The 26,780-nt window shown below is 34.8% G+C and overlaps 1 protein-coding gene and 2 pseudogenes across 1 annotated transcript; 1 reads left to right on the top strand and 2 right to left on the bottom strand.

Moving 5' to 3' along the window:
- Window positions 1–78: 78 nt before the first annotated feature.
- On the bottom strand, window positions 79–22,767 carry LOC120143677 (annotated as a pseudogene).
- Window positions 4,097–15,203, bottom strand: LOC120143679 (annotated as a pseudogene).
- A 1,949-nt stretch (window positions 22,768–24,716) lies between the features above and the next one.
- Window positions 24,717–25,210, top strand: LOC120143667. The gene is made up of 2 exons (XM_039157931.1): window positions 24,717–24,913; window positions 24,959–25,210. Exons 1-2 carry the CDS (start codon window positions 24,721–24,723, stop codon window positions 25,174–25,176), a joined length of 411 nt encoding a protein of 136 aa, XP_039013862.1. The 5' UTR covers window positions 24,717–24,720; the 3' UTR covers window positions 25,177–25,210.
- Window positions 25,211–26,780: the final 1,570 nt, after the last annotated feature.

Below are 26,780 nucleotides of genomic sequence, written 5' to 3'. Positions count from 1 at the left end.
AGAGAGAAACAGTTACTTTATAATTTATTGAAAAGTGGATGCTCAGCATGCTTACCTTGAAAGCCATCCATGTTTTTTCATACTTCAATCTGTTGCCATTACAAAATTATTCCACAAATGTAATGATACAGAAAGAAGGTTGTGCGTATGGAATTTACTGGTCTAAAAAGGTTTTCAGTGCAGAAAATGGAGGGGGAAATTGGATTACATTAATTGTCGTCATTACACGCTTCAAACAAAGTGCAGCTGCGTGACTTCATTTCATAAGCAACTAACCTCACCATTTGCTCACGAACAACTTTACCATCAACTGAGAAAAAACCCGGGTACGGTAATGCCGTATCAACTAATTGACGCCATGCCATCCCTTCAGGAGGTGGGGGTAGAATTATGGTCTCTGTTTTATCAGCTCCATTAATGGCAATAAACAGGTCGCCCTTTAGTTCAGAAGCCTCAGAGTTCAGCTGGTCCTCTGCTTTATCAACCTTCAATGTCATTGCCAGGAATTTGCATGTGGGGTCTTCCCATCCTGGTGGTGACTGATTGCTTCCATGCCATTCAATGTTTTCTTCTTTCAGAAAGTTCCGTTTTTGGAGAAGGTCGCTTCGCCTCATTCTAATCGAGCTCAAAAACGAGATGAACTTTGTAGTTTGAATACCAAAACCTGTTGTCATAGCATCCCAACCTAAATGTTTTATGCTGCCATACGATGGGGAACCACCGGAAGATTGGCCACATTCATCTCCCATATTAAGAACAGGAACGCCCTGTGAAATATACAAAATGAAGACAAAATTACGAATTTGCTTGAGTCTTCTTTCGAGCACAGCAGTTTTACTTGTAGGTCCCTCTTCCCCACAGTTCCAACTTATTTCTGAAGCCAACTTGGCATTACTAAAGCTGACCAAGTCCACAAGAGGAAGTCCAAAATTCTTGGCGATGAAATTGAACGAAAATGCTGGGCCTCGGCCATCAGAGAATATGTCCCCACTCCCACAAAGCCGTGTAGCAAGACTACTCAGAGCACCCTTACCCCTCAAAAAGTTTCGTACGTCAGTACAAAATTTTGTATTCATTTCTGCTCATCTATTCCAATGAGGAAAACGCACTTCCTTTGGCATCATGTCATATGGATCCCAGCAATCTGCAATGATTTTAGCCATGGACAGCACCGGATCAAAAAACCCTCTCAGCAGACATGAAGCATTAATGAAACAGAAACCATCAATGTGGAATTCAGTCACCCAATGCCGTAGACTATCTAAAATCAACTGTTGAACAACGGGATGGTTACAATTCAAAGCATTTCTAGCTTCTGAATCTTCAATACCAGTCTTGTGATAATAGGATAAATTGTCAAGTCCTTGCAGTGCTCCACCCTCTGCAGTATGGGTAAAAACCACTTCCAGGAAGACCTCGATACCATTTGCATGCAAGTTCTTAACCATCCCCTTCATTGAGTTGATAGCAGATACAGAACCATTAGAAGGCCCATACAGGTTTGTTGGTGAAAAGAAATGACATGGGAAATATGGTCCCTTTTGCTCATCAAATGTACAAATTGGCTCTAATAAGACAGCATTGATGCCAAGATCTTTGAAGTGCTGTACCTTCTCAGTTACGCCTGTGAAAGTCCCTCCAACATCAGCAGGTAGCTTACTAGACTTGTCTTCAGTAAACCGCATAACATTCAAACGATATACCACTAATTTTTCCAAAGCTATGTTTGGAAAAACATCACCAGTCCAGTCAAAAGCAGGCTCCTTCATTAGTCGCCCAAGATGTTTCAGGAGCAAACCGGACTCATGATGATTAGGAATGGAACTCCCGATTATCTTAGCATAAGGATCCAAAAGTACACGCTCTGAATGGAATGTGTCTCTGTTTCCCTTGCACCAATAACCATAGCTCACAAAGGTCCATGCACCTTCTATCGAAGCATGCCAAATGTCACCGGTTTTATTAACAATGGGATCAAGATCAAGCTCTAAAGCAGGTTTTTCTGATGCATTATCATCATACAAGCACAGGACCAAACTTTCGGCGTTTCTTGAATAGACTGCAAAGTTCATAGAACCATCAGTTGAAAAGGAAAGACCCAATGGAGCTGGATACCCTTGATTAAAACCAATTGGTACACAAAAACTAGACTTCCTCTGACTCATGATTTCTGAGCCAATTGAATTTGCACTTGATGAGGCTTTCATAAGGAATGAGAAGTAGCACGGGGCTTCTTTAGCTTCAAATTCCAACTCAAGTGCTAACTCACTGGAAGAACTCGCTATAAATGGGGTTTCAATGATTATGCTTTTCATATCAAGATCGGATCTGTATAAACCCCCACTTAGCACCAGCTGACTGTCATCACTGGACAACTGCAGCGATGAAACTTCAATATCTACTACATAATTGACACTTTTCTTTCCAACATAAACTTTGACCTGACCACCAATTTCAGTACTAAAAAGAAAAGTCGATAGATTTTTCAGTTCACCAACTTGGCTAGTTTTACTGAATGATTGTTCAGTTTGCTCAACAGAAACTCGTGATGCAGCAAAGCACCTCAAACCAAGGCCCCGAGGAGGAGGCCTGTCATTTTGTACAATTTCTCCGGGTAAAAATTTTATTCCTTCATCTATTCTCTGAAGGCTCTGCCCCATTTTGTTTTTACAAAAATAACCGGTCACAACCGAGAATTTAGAAAATTCAGTGGCTCCAGGGTTCAGACCATGGGGACCTATTGTAAGGAACGAACAAAAAGTAGCCATATATGCTTGCAGTAGAAAATGATTCTGAAGCAGATAGCGAACAAAATCTTTACAAGGAGGACAATTTCCCTTCCTGAATTAGAGATGACTTTCTGCTCGAAATAAAGAAAGGGTTAGCTCACTCAATCGTAAACTAAAACAAAATAACTATTTTGGCTGATTTTAGACACCAAGACCTTAAAAAGATTCAGACCCAGAAATCTGATACAGCAGAGATGAACACTCGAGATCACCAAAGAGACGAACAGTGATCGTTAAAGCTAAGTGTAAATGGACTGAGAATTGAGAGAAAGAAGCATTTCTGAACTCTGATATTTCCCATTTATTGCATAATTGTTTATATACAAACCTATTACAGTTATTAACAACTGCTAACAACGAATTTCTAACAAATTCATAACAGAAACAGTTGCCCCGCACCTTCCTTGTATCAAAAGCAATCAAATCCATGTTAACGAATGCGATTGTAGAACATCAAGCACTACCATAGAGAGTGCAGAAAAGAAATGAAAGATTTTCATACGTGAAAAACAAAAGTAAAAGAAACCCAGACAAATTGCAGCGTAAGGAAATTTGGAAACTTAAATATAAACTGTTCATAACGAAAATCTAGATAATACCCAGTTCTTAAAAGAAGCATATAGAGCCAGCAATGATCCCACATAATCAAGAAATCAAGAAATTAAAAAAAGGCAAAAGAGAAGCAGACAAAGAGTAAAATGACAGTAAAACTTACAGCATTCGGATTCTAAAAGCTGAAAAGTCGAGTGAGATGAGAGAGAGAGCCCAGAATGAGAAGAAAAAACGAGAGATGGGTGTAGTAAGTGTAATCAGTGCAGATTTGTCGTTGCTTGGAATTTAGAGCTTTCGTAACGACCGCACAACCGCATTCATTTATGATCTACCCCCCTTTTCTTTTTTATTATACTTGAAACCGGCGATGTGTGACTTAAACGGTGCGTTTTCGTTCCAACGAAACAAATATATTGTCTATTTTGTTTTGACTTGTGGGAGAAGGGAATATTTCTCCTCTTTTTTAGTAATGATTGATTATAAAGAAATGTACCAACGGCCCATAATAACCTAAATGATTTCCATCTTTATAAATATTTAAATTATTTAACAAAACATGGGATTATTATAGTATATCTAGAATCGTTAGAAATAGTCAATGATTATGAAAAAATCGTTGATAACTGTGATCGATTTTAGATGACCTAAATAATTTCTTTTAAGTACCACTTTTCTGATCAAGTCTTTCCTTTTGAATGTTAAAGCAAGAGAGTTTATGACAGCGTCATAGATTCATTCTGAATCAACTTTGTGAACATTGTATAAGCAATTTGTTTCAATCATCTTTGTGAGTACATTTCAACAACTCAGTACAAAAATCTCGTTGCATACTTATATCTCAAAGAACATAATGACGAAATGCTAATACTGAACAATGATGCTGGTTTCTTCTATATCTAACTACTGTTAGTAGAACTGGATTCTGCACAGTCTACCCATCCTTGTCGTCATGACAAGCGTGTTGCTCTCTTCATCCGAAACCAACTGTGGGCTCTCGAAGTAGTCTCTTCCCTTGAAAACTGGATGTATATAAGCATCCTTAAGGTAGTCTTTCAAGTTTAAGTTCGGCTCAGTCGCCCGTTCGAGGGTATCTTTGATCATTGCATCCTGTGTTTTAATACAAAAAAGAAGTGTCATCCAGATAAAGATCAAGAAACATGATATATTTTTCCTTTAAAAGTATCAAGGGCATATAACGTATGTGAAGAGTATGGTTGTGCTAGGTGCTGCTAGATGGGTTGTTTCATCCCTCACCTGCAACGGGAACCTTACGAATGCAGTTTCAAAACGGCCCTTGCAGTATACATGAAACCAAATTGTCATAATAGGAAGAGGAATCAGTGCAATTGTTGATAACTCAATGTTCTTTGTGCTCGACAACCCATTAGAAGAAGTTGAGTTATTAATAAACCAATGATCAGACGTTGATGCACATCTAGCCAGAATGAGCCTCCACTCTCATATTTTTTATCATACACGTTGATAACCTTGCAGCATGAAACAACATTGCAAATCAAGAACAGGTGAGGATTATACCAAGATAGGGAAGCTTCATACAGCTTAGAGAAGCAAATACCTGGTGACGAAATACCACATAGGCAAAAGCAAAGAAGATGATGATGAAAGGAAGAAGTACAGGTGTGACAGCAGAGTAAACAAGTCCGAGCAAGAAATACAATTGTATCCTTGGTTCATATGTGGCGAAGTTCAAACAACCAGGATCCATTACTTCCTCCCTATCTTGTTCTGTTTTCACTAAAAACATATTTTTCAGGTGGAAAATGATTAGCGGTACTAATCTGAGGATTTCTGCAGCAACCCCCGCCCATCCATCAACCATTATATAAGTAATGAAAAAAGTGGCTTTCAATGGGATAGATTCACCTACAGTTTTCGGAATCCTGCATAAGTAATAAAATATCTCCAATCAATCAGACCTGCATATTGTCTGGTATTCAAACAGCATAATATAAATAGCACGAGGAAAGTTCAGATCATAGGGGCTGCACATGAATAGGATTATTACAGAGATAAGAATGCACTGCAACTGAAAATAGAATGGAAGGAACTAAATGGTAAAAAGAATGAAACAAAATCAGAGCAACAACATGGATTAAAAACTATGAAGGTACCGTGTCTCAGTTCTGGTCACCAAAACATAGAAAGGGTTTATAATAATACCTAATGAATTGGGACGTTGTAGTTCAGTGAAAATAGCTACATGTCTTTCAAAAGTATTGTCTCGTATATTATAGTATAAAGCGTGTTAATTCATCAATTTTTCTGGAAAGAGGTAGGTACATACTCTGTTGGAGGCTGGTGAAAGAAAATTTTAAGCTGCTCAAATGCAGCGCCAGTGATAATACTTCCAAGAAATACATTGACGAGAAGGAATAGGTGTTATTTCCCAGCTGATCGTCTATCCAAAGATGAGCGTGATGGAAATCCTTCTATCTTGGACATTGTCATAAGATTTGTTGGAAGTAGAATAAGAAATATCTTCAGTACGATCCCAGGAAGAAACCCTTGGATGAAGGACTTGACAGATTCCCTGAAAAAGTGTTTTGCAACAATTGAAAATTTTCCTTCAAGTCTCAGAACATTTGGCAATATTTGAAAGGAATAGTAAGCCTAATGATTATGTTCAGATATCAGCCTGCGGCGAAGATCAGTAATATGACAGTTGCTAAAATATTCATTTTTTTTTACTTTTTCTTCCCCTCCCATGGGGAGCAAGTTCTACATTTTCCACGAGTTTGCTATGAAACTACACCAAAATAAGTTTAACTTTTCAGCACGGCAAGTTAGAAAACTTGACTATTTTACTGGCTGCAAATTCCTGAACAGAAGCAGAAGTAATTGGTGCTATAGTGTTTCCATAAGGTTCAAGAAATAAACAGTATAATATTACGTAGTGCAAGATGACATCCCCTTCCGTGCCTTGCTTGAGAAAATGGTTAAACAAGATGGGAGATATAATTCAGGATACATTTAGAAGGTCAACAATGAATGACTGATTATAGAGGGAAATATTGAGGGAAGACAAGGAAATGCTACTTTAACAAAACAACACTGACAAGCAACTTACTTTTCTATTAATCGCCTCAAGAAAGGAAAAACCTTCTCAATCCCATCAATATTGGCTAGAGATTGAACAAAAGCTATAGGGATCATGAAGAAGAAAATAAGAAAAAATAGTGCAACGGCCATGAGCAACCTCCGAATAGTAAGATCAATATATGGTATAGCAAGATTACTCCCATAAACATCACGTGGCTCAGGAGCCCATTCTGTCAACCAAATTGTCGGGTCATGTGATTGCTGAGTTTGAGCACAGATAGCTGCCGACCATCGGGATTTGAATGAAACAAAAGCTGCTGGAACTATAGCATTTGGATCGCTCGGGACTTTTTCTCTTTCTGAAGCTTCCTACAGAAAAATGACAACATGACAGTTTCTTTGTTACTAAATTACACATTAAAAGAAGGAAAAAAACATCAAACTCTATTGTTGTCTTTGACAAAACAGCTTCATGTTTTCTGGTATTCCTTATAAAGAGAAGGGAAGAAAAGGAGGGGAGAGTATATGACATTTCCTGAAAGGTAAACTATATATCATCTTATTGTATTATTGTCTTGCTCCTGTGAATTCTTTCCTTAATTGAATTAATAATTGACAGAAAAAGTTCTCTCACAAGTTGATGTATGTGTGTGTGGAATGTGAACGTAAGGAAGGGGTGATTCTTAACCAAGAGAAACAATATAACAATTTCCAAAAGATATAGATGTTAGGAAAATAAACCGAGTACAAGTAATTTCCCTATAATCAGATTAGTGAGAATGCGAAATAAAAGCGGAAAAATAATACCCGAAAATTGATAACGGAGTTCAGCCAATTGTGCTTACGTCTCCGGGCTGCTGCAGATCTTTTACTAAGAGAGAAAATTTACAGGTGTTTACAAAACACTCACTACTCACAAGAAAGCTCTCTAGTATAGGAAGAAAGAAATGTTTTGGGATGATTTTGAAGCTAAATGGGTAAGGGTATTTATAGTAGAAACTTAGGGACTAATCTTTGAAAATACCCTAAAGTGCAATGACTAAAGTGAATTTACTCATTCCTATTTTCAACAAACATCTACCAAAATTTTACCAAACTTTGAAAAACATTTTTCAAAGAAACATTTACCAAACTTTGAAAAAAACATTTTCCAAAGTTGGTTGCCAAACTTTGAAACTTTTAACAATCTCCCACTTGAAGACTGATTTTAATATGTCTTCACACCTCGATCAATGCAGCAGCATGTCTGGTCTTGTTATTCTAGCATGCCAACTGAAGTTGAACACAACTTCAGTTTGTCCGTAGTCACCGTCTTTGTCAACATGTCTGCCGGATTTTGAGCTCCACTAATCTTTTCAAGTTTCAAAATCCCATCTTCCAGAAGAGACCGGATAAAATGATATCTCAATTGTATGTGCTTTGTCCTGGAATGAAAAGATGGATTCTTTGCTAGATGGATAGCACTTTGACTGTCGCAATACAAGATATTGTTTTCTTGTTTCTTGCCTAACTCTTCCAAGAAACTTTGGAGCCAAACCATCTCCTTGCTGGCTTCCGTAACAGCGACATATTCTGCTTCAGTTGTGGAGAGAGCAACTATCTTTTGTAGTTGAGAAACCCAACTCACTGCAGTTCCTCCTAGAGTATAGACATACCCTGTAGTGCTCCTGATGTCGACATTTCCGGCTAAGTCAGCATCTACATAGCCTGTCAGTATCATATCTCCACCTTTGAAACAAAGTGCTTTGTTTGTGGTACCCCGAAGATATCTGAGGATCCATTTGACTGCTTCCCAGTGTACCTTGCCCGGATTATTCATGTACCTGCTAACAGCTCCCACTGCATGAGCAATATCTGGCCTGGTACAAACCATGGCATACATCAGACTTCCAATTGCTGAGGCATACGACACTTTCACCATGTGTGCACGTTCTTCCTCCGTCTTTGGTGATTGGTCTTTGGAGAGTCTGAAATGAACACCTAAAGGTGTACTTACTGGTTTAGCATCTTGCATGTTGAATCTGGAGAGTACTTTGTTGATGTACTCAGCCTGTGATAACATCAAAGTCCCCGACTTTGTGTCTCTCTTGATCCTCATCCCAAGAATCTGCTTTGCAGCGCCTAGATCCTTCATAGCAAACTGCTTCGACAATTTTTGCTTCAAGTGTATAATCTCTTGCATGTCTGAGCCTGCAACGAGCATGTCATCAACGTACAATAATAAAATAATGAAGTTGTTGTCGAACCTCTTGATGTAGCAACAATGATCTGCTTGGCATCTGATAAAACCACTGCTACTCATGAAGCTATCGAACTTCTTGTACCACTGTCTAGGAGCTTGTTTCAAACCATACAAGCTCTTCTTCAACCTGCATACCAGGTTTTTCTTGTCTGCCTCTATGAAGCCTTCTGGCTGCCTCATATAGATTTCTTCCTCCAAATCACCATGAAGGAAAGCTGTCTTTACATCTAACTGCTCAAGATGTAAATTCTCTGCAGCTACAATTTTCAACACCAGTCTGATTGTAGACAATTTTACGACTGGAGAGAAAATTTCATTGTAGTCAATACCTTCTTTTTGCTGAAAGCCTTTGACAACCAATCTTGCTTTATAGCGTTTGCTCCCATCGTGCTCTTCTTTGATCCTGTAAATCCACTTGTTGTGGAGCGCTTTCTTGCCTGGTGGTAATTTAGCTAATTCCCATGTCTGATTTGACATAAGTGAGTCCATCTCATCTTTCATGGAAAACTCCACTTGACTGAATCCTCCACTTGCATTGCTTCATCATAGCACTCTGGTTCACCATTGTCAGTCAGCAACAAGTAGTGTAAAGAATGAGAACACCGTTGGGTTGGTTTAGGAATTCTGGAGGAGCGTCTCAGTTCTGGTGTGCCTGGTTCTTCTTGAACTGCTTCAGGATTGATCTGAACATCATTTTCAGAAATCTCCTCGAACTCAGCAAATTCCTTTGTTTCAGCTTCGGTATTACTTGATTCTGCGGTTGACCTATCTTTGTACATCACATTTTCATTGAAAATGACGTCTCTGCTTCTGATGATCTTTCGATTTTCGTAGTCCCAAAACCGGTAACCGAACTCATCACCACCGTAACCAACAAAGACGCATTTGTTGGACTTGGCATCAAGTTTACTTCTTTCAGCAGAGTTTATGTGTACATAAGAAATACAACCAAACACTCTTAAGTATGAAAGATTTATTTCTTTCTTGCTCCAAGCTTCCTCTGTTATTCCGCCATCCAAAGGAACTGAGGGCCCACGGTTGATCAAGTAAGCTGCAGTGTTGATAGCTTCAGCCCATAGAAATTTGGGCAATCCGGCATGTATCCTCATGCTTCTGGCACGTTCATTCAGAGTTCTGTTCATGCGCTCTGCTACGCCATTCTGCTGCGGTGTTATGGGAACTGTTGTCTCCATCTTGATCCCATTGTTTGCGCAGAAATCTCTGAATCTACTGTCTCTGTATTCTCCTCCATTGTCAAACCTCAACCGCTTGACTTTCAAACCAGTCTCATTTTCCACCATGGCCTTCCATTTTCTGAAGGTATCAAGACTTCTGATTTCTTCTTCAGAAAATACACACACCTTCCTTGTTGAATCATCGATGAAGGTGACATAATATAGTGAGCCCGCAAGAGATGGAACTGGGGATGGTCCCCATACATCAGTATGAACCAACTCTAACCTTTCTGCCTTGGGTGTCTTGCCAATCTTTGCAAAACTGACTTTCTTTTGTTTGCCAAAGATGCAATCCTCGCATAGTCCGACATCTACATTCTTTAGATCCGGCAGCTTCCCTTTTGACAGAAGTATCTTCATTCCTTTCTCGCTCATATGGCCAAGCCTTTGGTGCCATAGGTTTGATTTTCCATCAGCATCTGCTACTGCAATGATATTCTCTAAATTTGAGGTTACATAGAGAGTACCAGTCTTCTTACCACGAGCAATGATGAGTGCTCCTTTGGTAATCTTCCATTCACAGCCTGAAAAGGTTGTGCTATATCCTTCTCCATCAAGCTGTTCAACAGAAATCAGATTTCTTTTGAGGCCAGGAATATGTCTCACTCCTGTCAGCTTCCAGGTGGTCTGGTTTGGCAACTTTAGTCGGATGTCTCCTTTTCCGACGATCTTTAAGGTTTCATCATCAGCAAGATGAACCTTCCCAAAATCACCACTGACATAGTTCTCCATGATTTCTTGGTATGGGATGGAGTGGAAAGATGCCCCTGAATCCAAGATCCATGATTCAATCGGACTGTTGACGCTTAGAATCATGGCATCACCTGTCACGTTGGCAGATTCCTGTGCACCGGTATCTTTCTTCAGTGCTCGGCAATCTCTTTTGAAGTGACCCTTCTTGCCGCAATTATAACAGGTAAAATATTTATTTCCTGTTCTTGATTTGCCCCTTCTGGATTTTGATCTGCCACGATTTGAATTTCTTTCTGAAGTTCTCCCTCTAGACTCGGTGTGCAAGGCTGAGGAGGTTGATGCTTCACCCGATTCTCTTCGTCGAATTTCTTCACTCAATACCAGATCCCGAACATCGTCGAATTTTAATTTGCTGTTTCCCGACGAACTGCTGACTGCTGTAACAGTAGCATTCCAACTGTCTGGTAGAGATGATAAGAGAATTAAAGCTCGAACTTCATCATCGAACTCAATTTCCACTGAACTCAACTGGGTTGTGATTGTGTTGAGTTCATTTAGGTGTTGTGCCACCGATGCCCCTTCCGCCATCCGCAAATTGAATAATCGCCTCATCAAATGAACTTTGTTTGAGGCCGATGGCTTCTCGTACATACTGAAGAGAGCCGCCATAAGACTCGCCGTGGTCTTTTCCTTTGCTATGTTAAAAGCAACATTGCAGGATAACGTCAGTCGGATAACTCCGAGGGCTTGTCTGTCGAGAAGAGCCCAATCTTCATCCTTCATGCCCTCTGGTTGCTTTCCAGAGAGAGGTTGATATAGATTTTTCTGGTACAAAAAATCTTCAATCTGCATCTTCTAAAAACCAAAGTCCGCACCATCGAACTTTTCAATTTTCACCTTCCCTTCGTCTGCAGCCATCGCTCCCACTCGAATCTGGCTTCGTTTGGATCGTTTCTGACAATTCTTGCGAATCACCGTGTATTAGAACACCACCATCGACAAACTCGTATCGCCGATCGAATTTCACTATTCACGAAATTCACTATTCACGTGAATAGTAATGAATAGTAACCTCACAGAAAATTTGACAAAATTCACAACCAAAAGCTCTGATTACCAATTGTTAGAAAAATAAACCGAGTACAAGTAATTTCCCTATAACCATATTAGTGAGAATGCGAAATAAAAGCGGAAAAATAATACCCGAAAATTGATAACGGAGTTCAACCAATTGTGCTTACGTCTCCGGGCTGTTGCAGATCTTTTACTAAAAGAGAAAATTTACAAGTGTTTACAAAACACTCACTACTCACAAGAAAGCTCTCTAGTATAGGAAGAAAGAAATGTTTTGGGATGATTTTGAAGCTAAATGGGTAAGGGTATTTATAGTAGAAACTTAGGGACTAATCTTTGAAAATACCCTAAAGTACAATGACTAAAGTGAATTTACTCATTCCTATTTTCAACAAACATCTACCAAAATTTTACCAAACTTTGAAAAACATTTTTCAAAGAAACATTTACCAAACTTTGAAAAAAACATTTTCCAAAATTGGTTGCCAAACTTTGAAACTTTTAACAATAGACTCCTTATTGGAAACTTTAACCATATAACAGAGTTTCAGCATCGAAATATGCAATGCTAACAAATCGTTTGAACTATTTCCCCTTATGCCAAGAATGATTATATCAAAAGATGTAATGATAATTGTGAAAGTAAGAATAAAAGGTACATAGTATTGCGAGAAGCATACATGAAATTGAAAGAAAAAAATCCCTAATACAGACACTACAGTACATGACACTTACTGCTTCGCTCAGCTTCTGAATCTCAGAGTAATAATCGACTGCATCAACTTTATCGCCAAATAGACCACATAAACCTGTCTATAATAACAAAATATTTGATAATGAACTGGGCAGTTGAAAATCAATATGGAATAGTAATTTGCATTTTATGTACGTATCAACTAACTATTATTCCACCAAGAAATGAAATGGAGCTAAATAAATGTCAATAGTAAGTTTGTCATGCAAAGATATTACCCTTGTGGTCGAACTCTTTGAAGTCCTCTCATACTTATTAAGGTAGTAAGTATACCAATTTTGTAAACTCTTCTTCTTTTCAACCAACTCTGCAAGCTTATTTGCGTTATATACAACCTATCAAAGTTACAGAGTAAAGCAGTATGTCATAGAAACTTACGAGTGGCAAACAGAAATATAGTACTTCTAGACACCACCAGTACAAAAAATTGCAAGGTTTTATTATTTTCCATGTGAACGGCCTATTATCCTCCTCCCCTGTACTGGTGCTACGTGGAACTTAATTAGTGGACAAATTATCATAGGTGAATCAACTTATCAAAGAAACAAACCTGATGAGTAAGATAAAAATCAGGGTGATTTACACGAAAAAAATGTTCAACGTGCTCACTAACTGATTCATCAGGATCAGGCGGAATATTTCTCACTAGAACCTGCGAAACATATTAAAGTAAACAAAAGAAAGGAAAATTAAATATAAGTGCTAAAAATGGGGTGTGATAGAAATGCTCTAGCAGGCATGCACATGTATACGGATTATTTCAAACTTGATAGGCAGCTGCAAATAATTGTCACAACTGCCATCTATCTTACACCAACAGCGTGTCCTTTTGATTCAAGGTAGAATCTTTAGTCCTAAGATGAAGGACCTTGTTTATGGAATGGGAGAGGGCTACCTCCTGTCATGTAGCCCAAAGCACATTGTACCTAAAACATTCAGGTGAATGAAGGAGCAATGATACTACCTAAGCAGTTATAACATAAAAATGATCCTGAAAGACCAAACTGGAGGATGAGAAAAGAGGGGGGCATCCTTGAAGATGAGTGTCAAATCAATGATAATGCAATGCCTTCGACAAATATGCTTCATAAAGCTTGATCGATTGGAAGGTATACGACGGTTCATATTTATACTAGACGTATAACTTCAAAATGTGCTAAAATACTTGATTAATACTAAGCAACACTTCTCTATTTTATTGTATGATATGTTAAGGAGCATAACTTTTGGTCTGTGTCTGATTTCAATACTACACATGAATGCATAATCTGTCATGTCAGAGACTGAGTATCTCTGAAATTCTTCATCAAAATGAAAACATCTTAACCTGCAACTTTAATGAGAGTAAAATATGATGATAATTGAAATTTTTAAAGACAGCCTTTTGAAGCTGTTGCAAGACATCCAATCCGACTATCCGAGTACTTCAAGCTAGATATGGTGCCAGTACCAGAATATGCATGTGTTTTGATATTTTTAATTAGAAATTCTACAGCAATAACAAATGAACCTGTCTGAGATAATCAGCAGTTCTAAATAACAGCACAACAAAAAATAGGCATTAGCAAGCGAACAAAGCAAAAACTTACTGTGAATTGATCAGGACGACGTATTTCTGATGCCAGATACTTTAACCTCATAGCAGCTACTGTTTTGTATTCAACATATAGCACATAAAAGGTCCAAAGTGCAAATACATATGACATAAAAATGTGCGCCCAGAACCTGAAAATGTAAGCCGACGCCTTGTCATAACAGAGAAATGAAACAGATATTTTGGGGCAAAATGAAAAATTTAAGGTATAACAATACTCTAGTGAATGTAAAAGCTGAAAAGGAAAAGAGAGAAGGTACTATATTACTTGAATGAGGGCCTAAAACTGGATTTTTAACTCTAAAATGTCCACTTGTACACAATCCCTTAGAAATGAAAGTACTAAGCACAAGCTTTACTTTTGCTTTGTGCTAATAATAGACTGAATGATTGCACCTGATGTTTGAACCATTCAACCCTAAAATGTACGTTATTACAAGAGACTCCTACCTTTTCCCATTTTCTAACTGATGAATTCCGGATGACAATCAGAGTGTCAGATTTGATAAGAAAAGAGTAAAAAAGGTTATTCCTGACCTTTTTGACCCATCTGGAACATTTGATATTGAGAGCTTGTCAATGTCGCTGAATGTCAGATTCTTGATACTCTCTAATGTCTCCCCCGTCCAATTGACAGGGACCAAAACTAAGAAAGCAAGAACAGCCAAGGGGACAATTATTTTCAAGCTGCACATAAAAGGCATCATAATCATGTTAGAGTGCTTCATCCACAGCAAACAACGATATGTAACTCTAAACAGTATATTTCACTTTCAAATTCTCATAAAAGATTAGTATTTTATCTGTTACTATGTCTAATCACACTTTTTGTTCCTTTATTTGGAAAAATAACAGAAATAACAACCAAACGGGCATCCAAAAAAGACTTACCCAAGAAGGTAAATTCGAATATATACAACAGAATCGAGCCCAGCATGATCAATTAGCTCTGGTTCAGGCATTCCCAAAGCTGCAGGCATCCAATTCAAGAATCTAATATATGTCTTCCAATATAAGTTGACAAATTTGTTTACAGATGGTCCAGATCGACTAGGGCTGCTTCTTGCCCCCTTTAGATACCATTTCGGAAAATAAACCCTGTCGTTAATTGGTTGAAGCCTCAATATTGCAAAAGCCACTAGGAATGCAAATGCAGAAAGAAGATTCAATGCAGCAGAAACGGATACTTCTCGAAGGTTCGCCATATTTCCTTCCCAACTGGTTCAATTTACCTTGAAATAAAAGCCATTGAAATCTTAGTTTAAACCATCATTAGATTTTGGGTAATGATGAGAAACCAGAGGAAGAAACGAAAACCATCCTGACAATAGCGAGGCTTTTTTTGAGATTTGGACTTTCGACCAAAAACCTGAATTCAGGAAAGCAATTACGAATCAAAATCAAATTCAATTGTCTTAGGAAACTCAGGTGAAAATTAGTGTTTTTTCCCCCCTTTGAAATCAAAGACCTTTGTAAGAGCGCGAATGAAATGGCGGCAAAAAGTACGGAACTTTACTTGGTTTTAGTATCGTCAAATATTTGAAATTTTTTCTCTCGTTGACAGGGTTACCCTTTGCACACTTTCACGTGTTTTATTTCTTCACGCACTCTTTTGGACATTTGGATTACATAGGTAAACTGTGTGTCGGTTTTTTTTTCAAATTACAAATATTTATTATTTTTATTTTTCAAATATATAAGTAATACTTTACATTATTGAAATGAGTTAATTGCATCATACACATCTAAACTACAATTTTCATTTTAAATTGATCCTCAAACTTTTAAATATTTTAATTTCATCCCTAAACTATGTTTCTCATTCGAAATTAGTCTTCAAACTTTTAAACATTCTAATTTCATCCACACCCTAAGACTCTCATTCTAAATTGATCCCCAATCTTTCAAACCTTCCAAATGCATCCCCAAATTCATTCAATTATACAATTAGTTTCAACCATAGTTTAACCTAAATTGTTTTTTCAAACATATAACAATATATGGTCTAACGATTTTATTAACATGGGATGTGATTAGCATAAACTGATAAAATTGAAATGGTCAAAAGTTTGGTGATCAATTTAGAATGAGGGTAATAGTTTGAGGATGAAATTGGAATGTTCAGAAGTTAGAGGGCTAATTTAGAATGATAATTATAATTTAGTGATAAAATTAAAACATCCAAAGGTTTAAACACCAATTTTAAATAAGATTCATAATTTGAAGATGTATGATATAATTAACTCTATTTAAATATTACTTGTGAAAATAATTTCAACTGTCAATAGATAATTTTTTATGTTTAATTAATTATTAATATATTTTGTAATTGTTTTAGATTTATATTTAGAATTTATGATTGCATGTATACACATTTTTGAATAACATGTGATGATGACAACATAGTATTTGTTCATAATTTTTTTAATCATTGACAACACACCCTACAGATGTATTTACTCGAATTCAGGACCTCAACAGATAATAACATCATCTTTAATCATTGAAACCACTTAATGAGTTCACGTATACTGAACACTTTTTTATTAATTTAGGATGATTACAAATGATAATATATATTTTAAAGACTCTTAACCATTTGATAATGAACCCTCAAATATCCTACCATCGTGAGTGCTCAATGCTTATGATTTTATATATTATCATTAAGTATATAAAACCATAGTTTATTTTTTAATTTAATGTCCCTCCATTAAAACATTTTTTGAGTTCAACAACTGGTGCTAGTGGAATTAATATTGTACATGTAACATCCTTAGCCCGTAAATATCTAAGAATACGATTTATAGATGTCACATCAAACTGACTAACGATTACTATTCACAATTACTTAATTATTATTTTTTAACATTCCTAATTTCAACTTTTTATCAACTACTTTTATCTATTTGAATTTTCATACCATTTAAAAACATACTATTTTATTTACTATATAATTTTAGGCATATTAAAATATTGATAACCTAATCTAGCCAAATTAAACAGTCTTAATTTACTATTACCAATCATTTACTCAAAATTGATAAAGCATACTGATAACATAAATATACATGCCACTACTAGTCAAAAGAAAATTGAATGATGTCTTAATGATATTGGTATTATAGATGATCTGCACATGATGCTTCGAAGGCTCCTCATAAAACGTCCGTATCGCAATCAGACCCTACGCATGAAAATCATTACGCGCTAAGTATAACTTAGTGAGGTAGTAATACCAAAGGTGATAACAAATAATTAAAGTATCAATATATATATATATATATATATATATAATTTTATTTTAAAATAAAATAAACAGAATTTCAAAATTTCAAACAAGATATCTCATGCTGAACTTTATTAGAAACCTGAAAAGAATCATCTGATGATTTTCACAAAATCATAATAAATCATATTAGAAAAATAATCATTTCATATTCTTTTGTAATCAGACACTTTTCAGAACTTTTGTATTTCATTTATATAGCCCAAAATATATTTTAAGATAATATAAGGTACGTGAGTCAGACGAGTGTGTGCAATACATATCTCAGATCATCAGAGTAGGAACAGATAAGTACACACAGTGTTATCACATCGAAAATAACAATATGCACACAAAGTGCATTCAGATCAGAAAATATATACTAGTGTACACTACTGTACACCACAATATATCAAAATCAGAACAGATAATCACTCTACCTCATGGCATGCCAATTGTACCTTTGACTCTCCATATAACATACAGTGGCCTTTTTAGTTCATTTCGTAATCATTTGATAAAAATCATATCAGAATCATAAATATATTTAATTCACATTTCGTAAAATGTGACATGGGCAGTTCATACCCAAAATCATTCACAAAACTTATTAAAAATATTATGGTTATAATTCCATAATCAAAACATAATTCATATCTTTGAAATAAACAAAGTGAGGTTGACTTATCGCAAGTCGTAATCGATCAAAATAATTAAATAAATAGAATGCACTCACCTTTGACTCACTACAGAACTTGTATATAATAATCCTAGTCACGAGCTTTGTCCTTTCCTTTCGAATCGTTCGTATTCCTAGATTTATTGCAGTCTGACAATACCAAATTATAATACAAAATTGTTCGAACTACATATTAGTATCGTACTAATATAAATTGATTTTAATATTTGAAAATCTACAAAATAAAAATCGATATCAAACGAAATCATATTTCTATTATAATTTCCAACTTTTGAAATACTCTTCCAAATCTATGGATATTTAGTTTCATCTTTAACCCTTCATATTTGTTAAATTACACAAATAAGTCACAAATTATGAATTATTTTTAGAATTCACCTCAACCTTTTCATTTAATTCATAATGGTCCTTCACCATTATGATAATTTTACAATAATTACTAAAATTCCAGCACTTGAATAAAATACCCAAATCAAATATTATAAATTTCAACCCAAACTTTCTAAACTTTCGATTTTCAACACTTAACTTTATAAATTTGTAATTCAACCTCAACTCAATATTTAATTCAAATTTCAGAATACTAATAAAATTTTCAGAATTCAATAATTTACTCAAATAATACTTCTACATTTAAGAACTTGCAAACAAGTCCCCAAAGTTTTGGAACCTTTCAAATTCCACCATCTAACTAATAAAATGAATTCTTTTAGAATTCTTCTCAACATTTCCAATTTATTCAAAATGGTCTCTTGCCATTTAACTTCAATTCCAAGCATCCAAAAATATATTCAAACATTTAAACATTACACTCCAGCTTCTAATTCATTTCCACTTAAATTCTAAAATTTCCATATTCGGACAACTCGTACTACCTTTAAAGATTCAATATTATGTATTGATATGCACACTAAAATTTAATTCCGTTTCTTCAGTTAAAACTAGACTCGAATACGAATCTATCCATATAAATAAATCCTTTTAGTTCATTTTGTACAATTTATGGTGAATTTTCAAAGTTAACCGACATAATCTGTTTTGTGCAGAATCTGCTGCCCCGTTTTTCTGACCTTTCCTAGGTTAAAAATTCATATATTTTTTTATATACCTTGAAATTGATCCCGTTTATTTTAAACAAAATTAGATTGAAATATGAACACAAATATATAAAAATCACCTCCAAATCATTTTTATATAGTTTTTGGTGAATTTTCAAACTCACTGCCAGATTCAAAATCTAAATTATTTTCATTAATTTGCATCCTTAGGTTCTTCATCAATTCTTACAACAAATTCTTTAAAATCACTTAACTCTTCATAACCCCAAATCATAAAATCTCATCACACATTTATCTTCACCATGAAATTTGGTACCAAATGATAGAGAATTTCATGTATATAATTATCTATCTAATAGCTAAACTCAAAAATCAAGTATATAGCCTCGAAAATCAAAATAAAAATCCTTACCTTAGATAACTTGAAGTTTCGTCCTTGAAGAAGTTGAATTCTGAAAATGGCTTAATTGTCTTGAATATTCTAGCATTTAAAAGATAAAGCACATGGCAATTTATAATTAATTGAATTTAATATTCAATTAATGAAAAATCTCAAAAAATACCCTTAATAAATCTGGAAAATTATCAAATGTTGTTGTATTATCTTCCATTAAAATATTTATTGGTTAATGATGAATCAACTTGGCTTTGGCTTTCGAATTTGTCCATGCAATTTTCAAAAATTGCATTTTAGTCACTAAAATTCAACTGTTTGGGTCAAATATGAAAAATTGCACTGTTCTGAGTGAAATTTCTCTGATATAAAATTTGAAAGTAATACTTCTAACAATTTTCTAACATCCTTCAAATTTTCATAAAATTATGATTCGATCCGAATATCTGATTTCAATACCGAACTTTACCGCTTTATAGCTTTTAACAAAAATCTCGTACTAAAAATATGATTCCACTTAAATCTAGGTTTTAATTCAAAATATTCATTTACATGCTAAAATATATCACTTTTTAAAATTACCATTTTAGTCTCTAAAATTTTCAAAATTTATACTTTATCCACTAAACTCTTAAAACTTATATTTTAGTCACTGATCAAAATTTGAGGTATTACGTTATAAATTTTATGGTAGCATTTTGATCAGCATTTTCCATTACCATTTGCACCTCCTTTACCTCACGACCTGCCTCCATCACTACCATGATGTGTTCAGCTCCGTGCATTTGGCAGCCAAGATATGGTACTTATTAATCTCCATCATAACAATAAACAATGTAACAAAACCACCCCGACAACTTGGATTTCTTTCATTGACTTGTTTCAAGTTTGCAGCAACATTCTTCCAACTATTTCTTGACAAGAAAATTAATTACCTCTATTTTTCTGCTTTCTGATGTGTACGTTTCCTTATCATCACCACCACCAATGAAATTCAGCAAACACTTGACCACATTTGTCAGGTTCTCCTGATTTTCCCCTTTTTGCCTCAAGTTTAATGCAAAAATCCTCTTCCATGTAAATCTGTTACCACCAACAACTACAATGGGACAGTTCCTTCACGTGGGCAGCTGGACCCGCATAGGGTTATCATCGAAGGCGACATGGTTATCTCCCTTCCCAAGAACAAACGTGGCATGATCATCGCCACTAGCTTCTGAAACTGTGGCCTACTCTGACCCGACATGTTCACTGTGTGGCTCACATCGAAGGCGATGTGAAGTTGTTGCCGAGACTAAAGAGTACTTACTCAAAGAACAGTCAATGACTTTATGTATGGCCATGACCACCAGGATAAGTAGGACATCACATTTAAAAAACATGAGGCTTTAAACTTGTTTATCATTAGATCCGGCAATCACAGTTGGCCCGCATGTCGGATTGACTAGGCCTTACCGACGACATGGCACACGTGACACTCGAGAATAGCAGGCTCATAGTTGGCTGAGTGATTGATTTCTAGGCCGCACACAGTGCTATGATGGGTAAAAATGGATAAAGAAAGTTGAAGGGTAAGGTAAATGCATGTGAGGCATAAATGACAATTCGCTTTCAAGATAGTTTTGGGGGCACCAGACAAGCTTTTTAAAATAACTATACCTTATCTTCTCAGTGGGACATGATGGCCTGTGAGCCCAGCTTGGGGCCAATCGTTTGTCTGCCACCACATGTTCATATCTAGAGTTGATTTTGTTGTTATAAAAAGAGCTCCAAGATCCTCCACAGCCTCTCAAACTCGCATTTCTTGCAGATATTACCAAAAGAAGAAGCTTTTGATTCAGGTGGTTTGATTGTGAAATGAAGAACCGATCATGGCGAAGGTGTTCAAAGCAAATTAGAGAGCGAAGGGGAAGGCTTTATATCATATGGAGATGTGCTGTGTTACTCCTTTGTTGGCATGAGTAGATGCTTCAGAGTTGTGGGTGTCGTATAGTTTGGAAATATACTTGGAATTAGGAGGGGATTTTCTTTTTCTTTTCTTAAAGGAGGTAGAAAAGTGAATAGTAGATAAAGATGGGTTGGCTGGCTTGTTGATTAACATGAATTGTAAAAGAAAAAGCCGATTAATTTAACATTTTCTTTTAGTTTTGTTCCTCAAAGCTTATCTCTTTTCTGTCAGCAAACTATTCGTCCAATGACAGATAATTTGTGGGTTCTGAACCTTGTGTAAGCTCAGCACCTCCCCTGCTTAAAATCAAAGCTTTGATCATTATACCCAAAAACGCCCTTGGAAATTTTACTTGTTTTTTCTTCGTAGAGGTTTTTATGAATAGAATCAAATTAAATATCTAAAATTATAATGAGAACTTATAATTAGAATTATAAACTAATTACGTAATTTAGATATTTTTTATAATCATCAAGATAAAAAAAATTAATCACATTATATATGGATCATATAATAGAAAGGTGAAAAACTCATTCAAAAAACTTCGAACAATAGATAGATACGAACATATTTAACTGTTATGGCAAACGAATCACAATAGGAAATTAAACTATTGAAAGACCACCGACAAACCCAAATCAAAACTAAGAATTGTGAGAAAATCATCTACGAACGCAGACTGTATATCCAAATCTAATTTGAGGGTCTAAAACATGAAATATCAGCAGAATAACAAATAAGTGTCATCTTGATCAGTCACAGTGATGACATATCCAATTATGAGAAAACTAAACGACCGATCGAAAATAAAAATGAAAAACATGCCAAAAGCCAGAGAAAACGTGTGAAGATAGAAAAAGTCGTGTCATAAAAGCAGAATTATTTAAAAAATAAAAATATGAGATAAATTAAATAATAAAATGGTCCCCTAACTATAAGAAACTATTTTGTTAAGTCTCTGATTATTAAATGTTACAAAATGGTCAATTGACTATTTATATGTTTCAAACTCATCATTTTTCGTATAAAAAATTGGTGGTAGTCTGAGCTGAACGTTAACCTATTGATTGAGATATGATAAAATCTGATCCTGGAACCGTTTGAGTTGTATTTTGTGGATCGACTCTCCGTTTACATTATGTCGTCGAGCCAATACTTGAAAGCAATTTAAAACATATGAATAGTCGAGTGACTATTTTGTAACTTTTAATAATAGGATGACTCAACAAAACAACATCATATAGTCAGAGAATCATTTTATAATTTTTAATAATAAGAGGATTCAACAAAATAATACTCTATAGTCGAGGGACCATTTATGTACTTTATCCATTATTATATATTTATCTCTTTATCAATTTATGGTGTCAATTTAAGGATAATTATAATATACTTTTTCCTATTATGTTTGTTTCCCAATTAAATCATTAAAAAATTTAGCTGATCCTATTCTCATATGTAATGAGATAAGGGGAAGTAGGGTAGTAGGCTGCCCCCAACACCAGATTGAGAACAGTTTCTGCGGAATACTTCCGTTAAATCAAATTATAATATACTTTATCATTGTTCTATCTAATCAATCAATATATATACACGCATTGGGTCGAATGCGAGTTTTAAACTAAAAAATCAGATTAAATTTTGAGTCAGAAGGAATCCTCGTAAACCACAAATCAAATTAAGATAATATTTATTTTCACTGTGCAAGCTCTTCAAACCACTTATGTCTGCGTCGCGCAGACCACACGCAGACATTAGGCTTCGCAGACTGTTTGTTTTTTAGAAGACATAAGCTCTTCAAACGTCTGCGCGAGCTCTTATTGGTGCAGACTTGGTTTTATGTCTTCAAAGGTCTTCAAACATCTTCAATAACAATTATAAAATATAGTTATTTATTAAATAATTTTAAATAATTAATAAGATTGATTTATTTTAAAATAAAATGGATTGATTTATTTTAAATAATTTATTAGTATGGATTGAATGATTATTTTAAATAATTTTATATGGATTGATTTATTTTAAAATAGGATTGATTTATTATTGTAGTTGTATGGATTGATTTATTTTAAAATATGATGGATTGATTTATTTTAAATAATTTATTTGTATGGATTGATTTATTTTTAAAATATGGATTGATTTATTATTGTAGTTGTATGGATTGATTTATTTAAATAATTTATTAGTAGGAGGATTGATTTATTTTATTTGTATGGATTGATTTATTTTAAATAATTTATTTGTATGGATTGATTTATTTTAAAAATGATTTATTATTGTAGTTGTATGGATTGATTTATTTTAAATAATTTATTAGTATCAATTGATTTATTTTAAATAATTTATTAGTATAGATTGATTTATTTTAAATAATTTATTTATTTGTTTGGATTGATTGATTTATTTTAAAATATGGATTGATTTATTATTGTAGTTGTATGGATTGATTTATTTTAAAATATGAATTGATTTATTTTAAATAATTTATTATTGTATTGTTGATTATTTAAATTTCAGTATTGTAAACTAAAATTATTTAAATCTCAGTATTGCAAAACTCTTTTAAGTTTAAAAAATCAGTTTATTTATATTTCAATTCATTTTAGCAGTCTGCAGACGTTAAAAAATAAACAGTCTTCTTCTTGCAGACTGCAGACTTTTGATCCACCTCTTCTGCTGTAGATGCCTGCAGATGTGGTCCGTAGACTGCAGACCTTTTACCTCTGTAAAAACAAACACCACCTAAGTATAGGTGGAAGGATTTAATTTTCAAATCAGTTCAAATAAACCAAAAACCACATCCAATCCACGAGCATTCGTATTCCTTACTGTCAGCATAGTAAACTTGTAATCGCCGTTGAAAAATATTTTGAAAGATGAAAAAACGAAAGGTTTGTCCCACTGTCGTGGAAAGCCACCAACCAAATTTCAGGCTGTCGTGATTTTGTTGGAGGAGTTGTATTATAAATATTTTGATATTAAGATGTCGGATAATCATTTAAGTCTCAATAATATCTAAATTGAAATCAAAGGAATAGTTAAACGGACATGAAAAATTAACATTAATTGACATATACAAAGTATATCACTCTAAATGAATGGAAGAAAGTGAATAAATAAACCCATTGAGAAACCTAAACTTTATCCGTAACACCAAGAAACTGTCTCCTCATTCTCTTTGCCATGCTTATTTCCATATTCTTTTTGCCTCTGAACAAATCTTGATAATATAACAAAGAAAGCAACAAGTTCATGAATGAACCCAGTATAAGTTTAAGTATATACAAACTACGCGGACATACTAAAATCCCATCAAATTTCCACTTCACGATTCCTAAATAAAGCCAAATAAGAATATGACAAAGGTGGCGATCATTGCAATATTATGCCTCTTCTCATTGTTTACCGTAGCCATGCCTAATAACCTGCCACGGGTAAGTACATCACCTCGTCCACTTTGTGCTTCTCAATTTAACATAGTGAACTACGCGTGCGGAGGGCTTCCGCTATCCCCGTTCTCGCCTCCGCCTTCTGGCCGGAACACTCACAGTAGTAGTAGCAGCAGCCACAGTAGTCGGAGCAGCCACAGTCGCCGTAGCAGCAGTCGCAGGCACAGGCGTAGGCACCGACAGCGCGGGGAGGACAGGCAAGACTATTGTTGTCAATGGCTGAGGCAGGTGGATAACGAGTGTGTGTGTGACGTGCTGGCTCACTTGCCTCCTTTCCTTTCCAGGCCTAATCATCACTACACTATCACCGTTGGTGATACCTGCACCTTCAGGTTTCCATGTGGGGGGCGACTAGTGCCATAATTGCACCATTCGTCTGGCTTTTTGCTTAATTCTATGGAATTGAAATTTTTTTTAGCAGATAATAATTTTTTTAATTGTGATTTCCGATTTCTTATTAGCAGTTAATGCTAGCTATATTGAAATCTCGAAAAAATACATCTTTAAAATAATAAAAAGGTTTAAATATATATTTAGTATATCAACTAATCACTTCTCCCAAGTTGGTATTTAAAAAGAAATACTCTCAAGTTAATACATGAACTAGACATCTTCTCCTAAGTTGATATCTAAAGAATTTTTGCTATAATGTTGACATAGCATATTTATAAATATCTTTGAGAGTGGACACATATATATCAATAACATAAATTTTTCATATAGAAAGCGCAAATAAAATTTTAAAATAAAAACTATCAATTAAATGAATAACTAACATAAATAAATTTGCCTACCTTGAAAGACACTTAGATCTGCCATTGCATTTTGATAACTTTAATTTCATCAATTATTTTGACACTTTTATTAAAGGAGATAACTTTTAATGTGTAACAACATAATATTATATCACATGTATTGAATTAAAGCTCAAGTATTAGTTTGGGAGTTGAGAGTAAATTTTTTATATTCTAACTTAATACCAACTTAGGAATAAAAATTATTTACATTAAGAGAGTGTGATTAATTCAGACAACAAATCTATATTTAAACTTAATAAAAATTTCTCTATAATAGAATTCGATTATTTTAACCGAATGATAAACAAAGTATTTTTCGATTTAAACTCAATAAAACATATATATAATTATAAATCTCCATGAGAATGAGAATGCATGATTATTTAGTGATTCGGAAATCATTCCAAGACTCAACATGCACGGTGTGAAAAGCTTTCACTAGAGGTTATAATTATGGGATTGGATCCCCCCAAGGGTGCCATCATATCCGGAATCTTATCGGAAGGACGACGAAGACAACCGTTGTCCGGATGAGATTGACGGAGAGTGGTGGTGATGAATTCAACCAAAAAGTTTTATTCGAGGCTTATAATTAGCTTTTGATTCCAATTTCCAGGAAACCAGAATAAGTGGCATACAGATACAGTTTGGTTTAGACGCGTTATGGCAATAGAAATAGGTAGTCGGTTTCATGTTGCTCCATAATTCATTCCTTTTCTGTCTTCTTTTAAATGGTTGGTCCACTTGCCAACTTTGGATGTAAGAATTTCTCTTCATCTTTGTTTGGCCTCTAAAGAATAGCAGCACAATATCATATATGATGGTCATGTTTTTTTTTCCTCACATGGGTCAACAATATGGCAAGATTTTCCTACAATAAATACTATTTTTTTTTCACATAGGTCAACAATAATGACAAGATTTTTCTTACAATATTTCTTCTACGACACAGTAAATATGTAAACTGTTTTTTTACTAAGGATAGTAAGAATATTGAAGAAGGAAGAAAAGAATTGATACCCAAGAAAAGTGCTTTCATCTTCTTTGTATCCTCTAAAATTTTTAAGCTACAAAGAAGAGGAAATTTTAAAATACAATTTACTAATATAAGATTAAAACCATAGAGGTCGTTGCAATAAAAAATCTTACCAAGAGGGTAACATTTTAGAT

The sequence above is a fragment of the Hibiscus syriacus genome, unplaced genomic scaffold, assembly GCF_006381635.1.
Source record: "Hibiscus syriacus cultivar Baekdansim isolate YM2019G1 unplaced genomic scaffold, ASM638163v2 tig00110860_pilon, whole genome shotgun sequence".
NCBI lineage: Eukaryota > Viridiplantae > Streptophyta > Magnoliopsida > Malvales > Malvaceae > Hibiscus > Hibiscus syriacus.
Note: the sequence above shows the minus strand (reverse complement) of the source record. Positions and strands in the feature narration are given on the sequence as shown.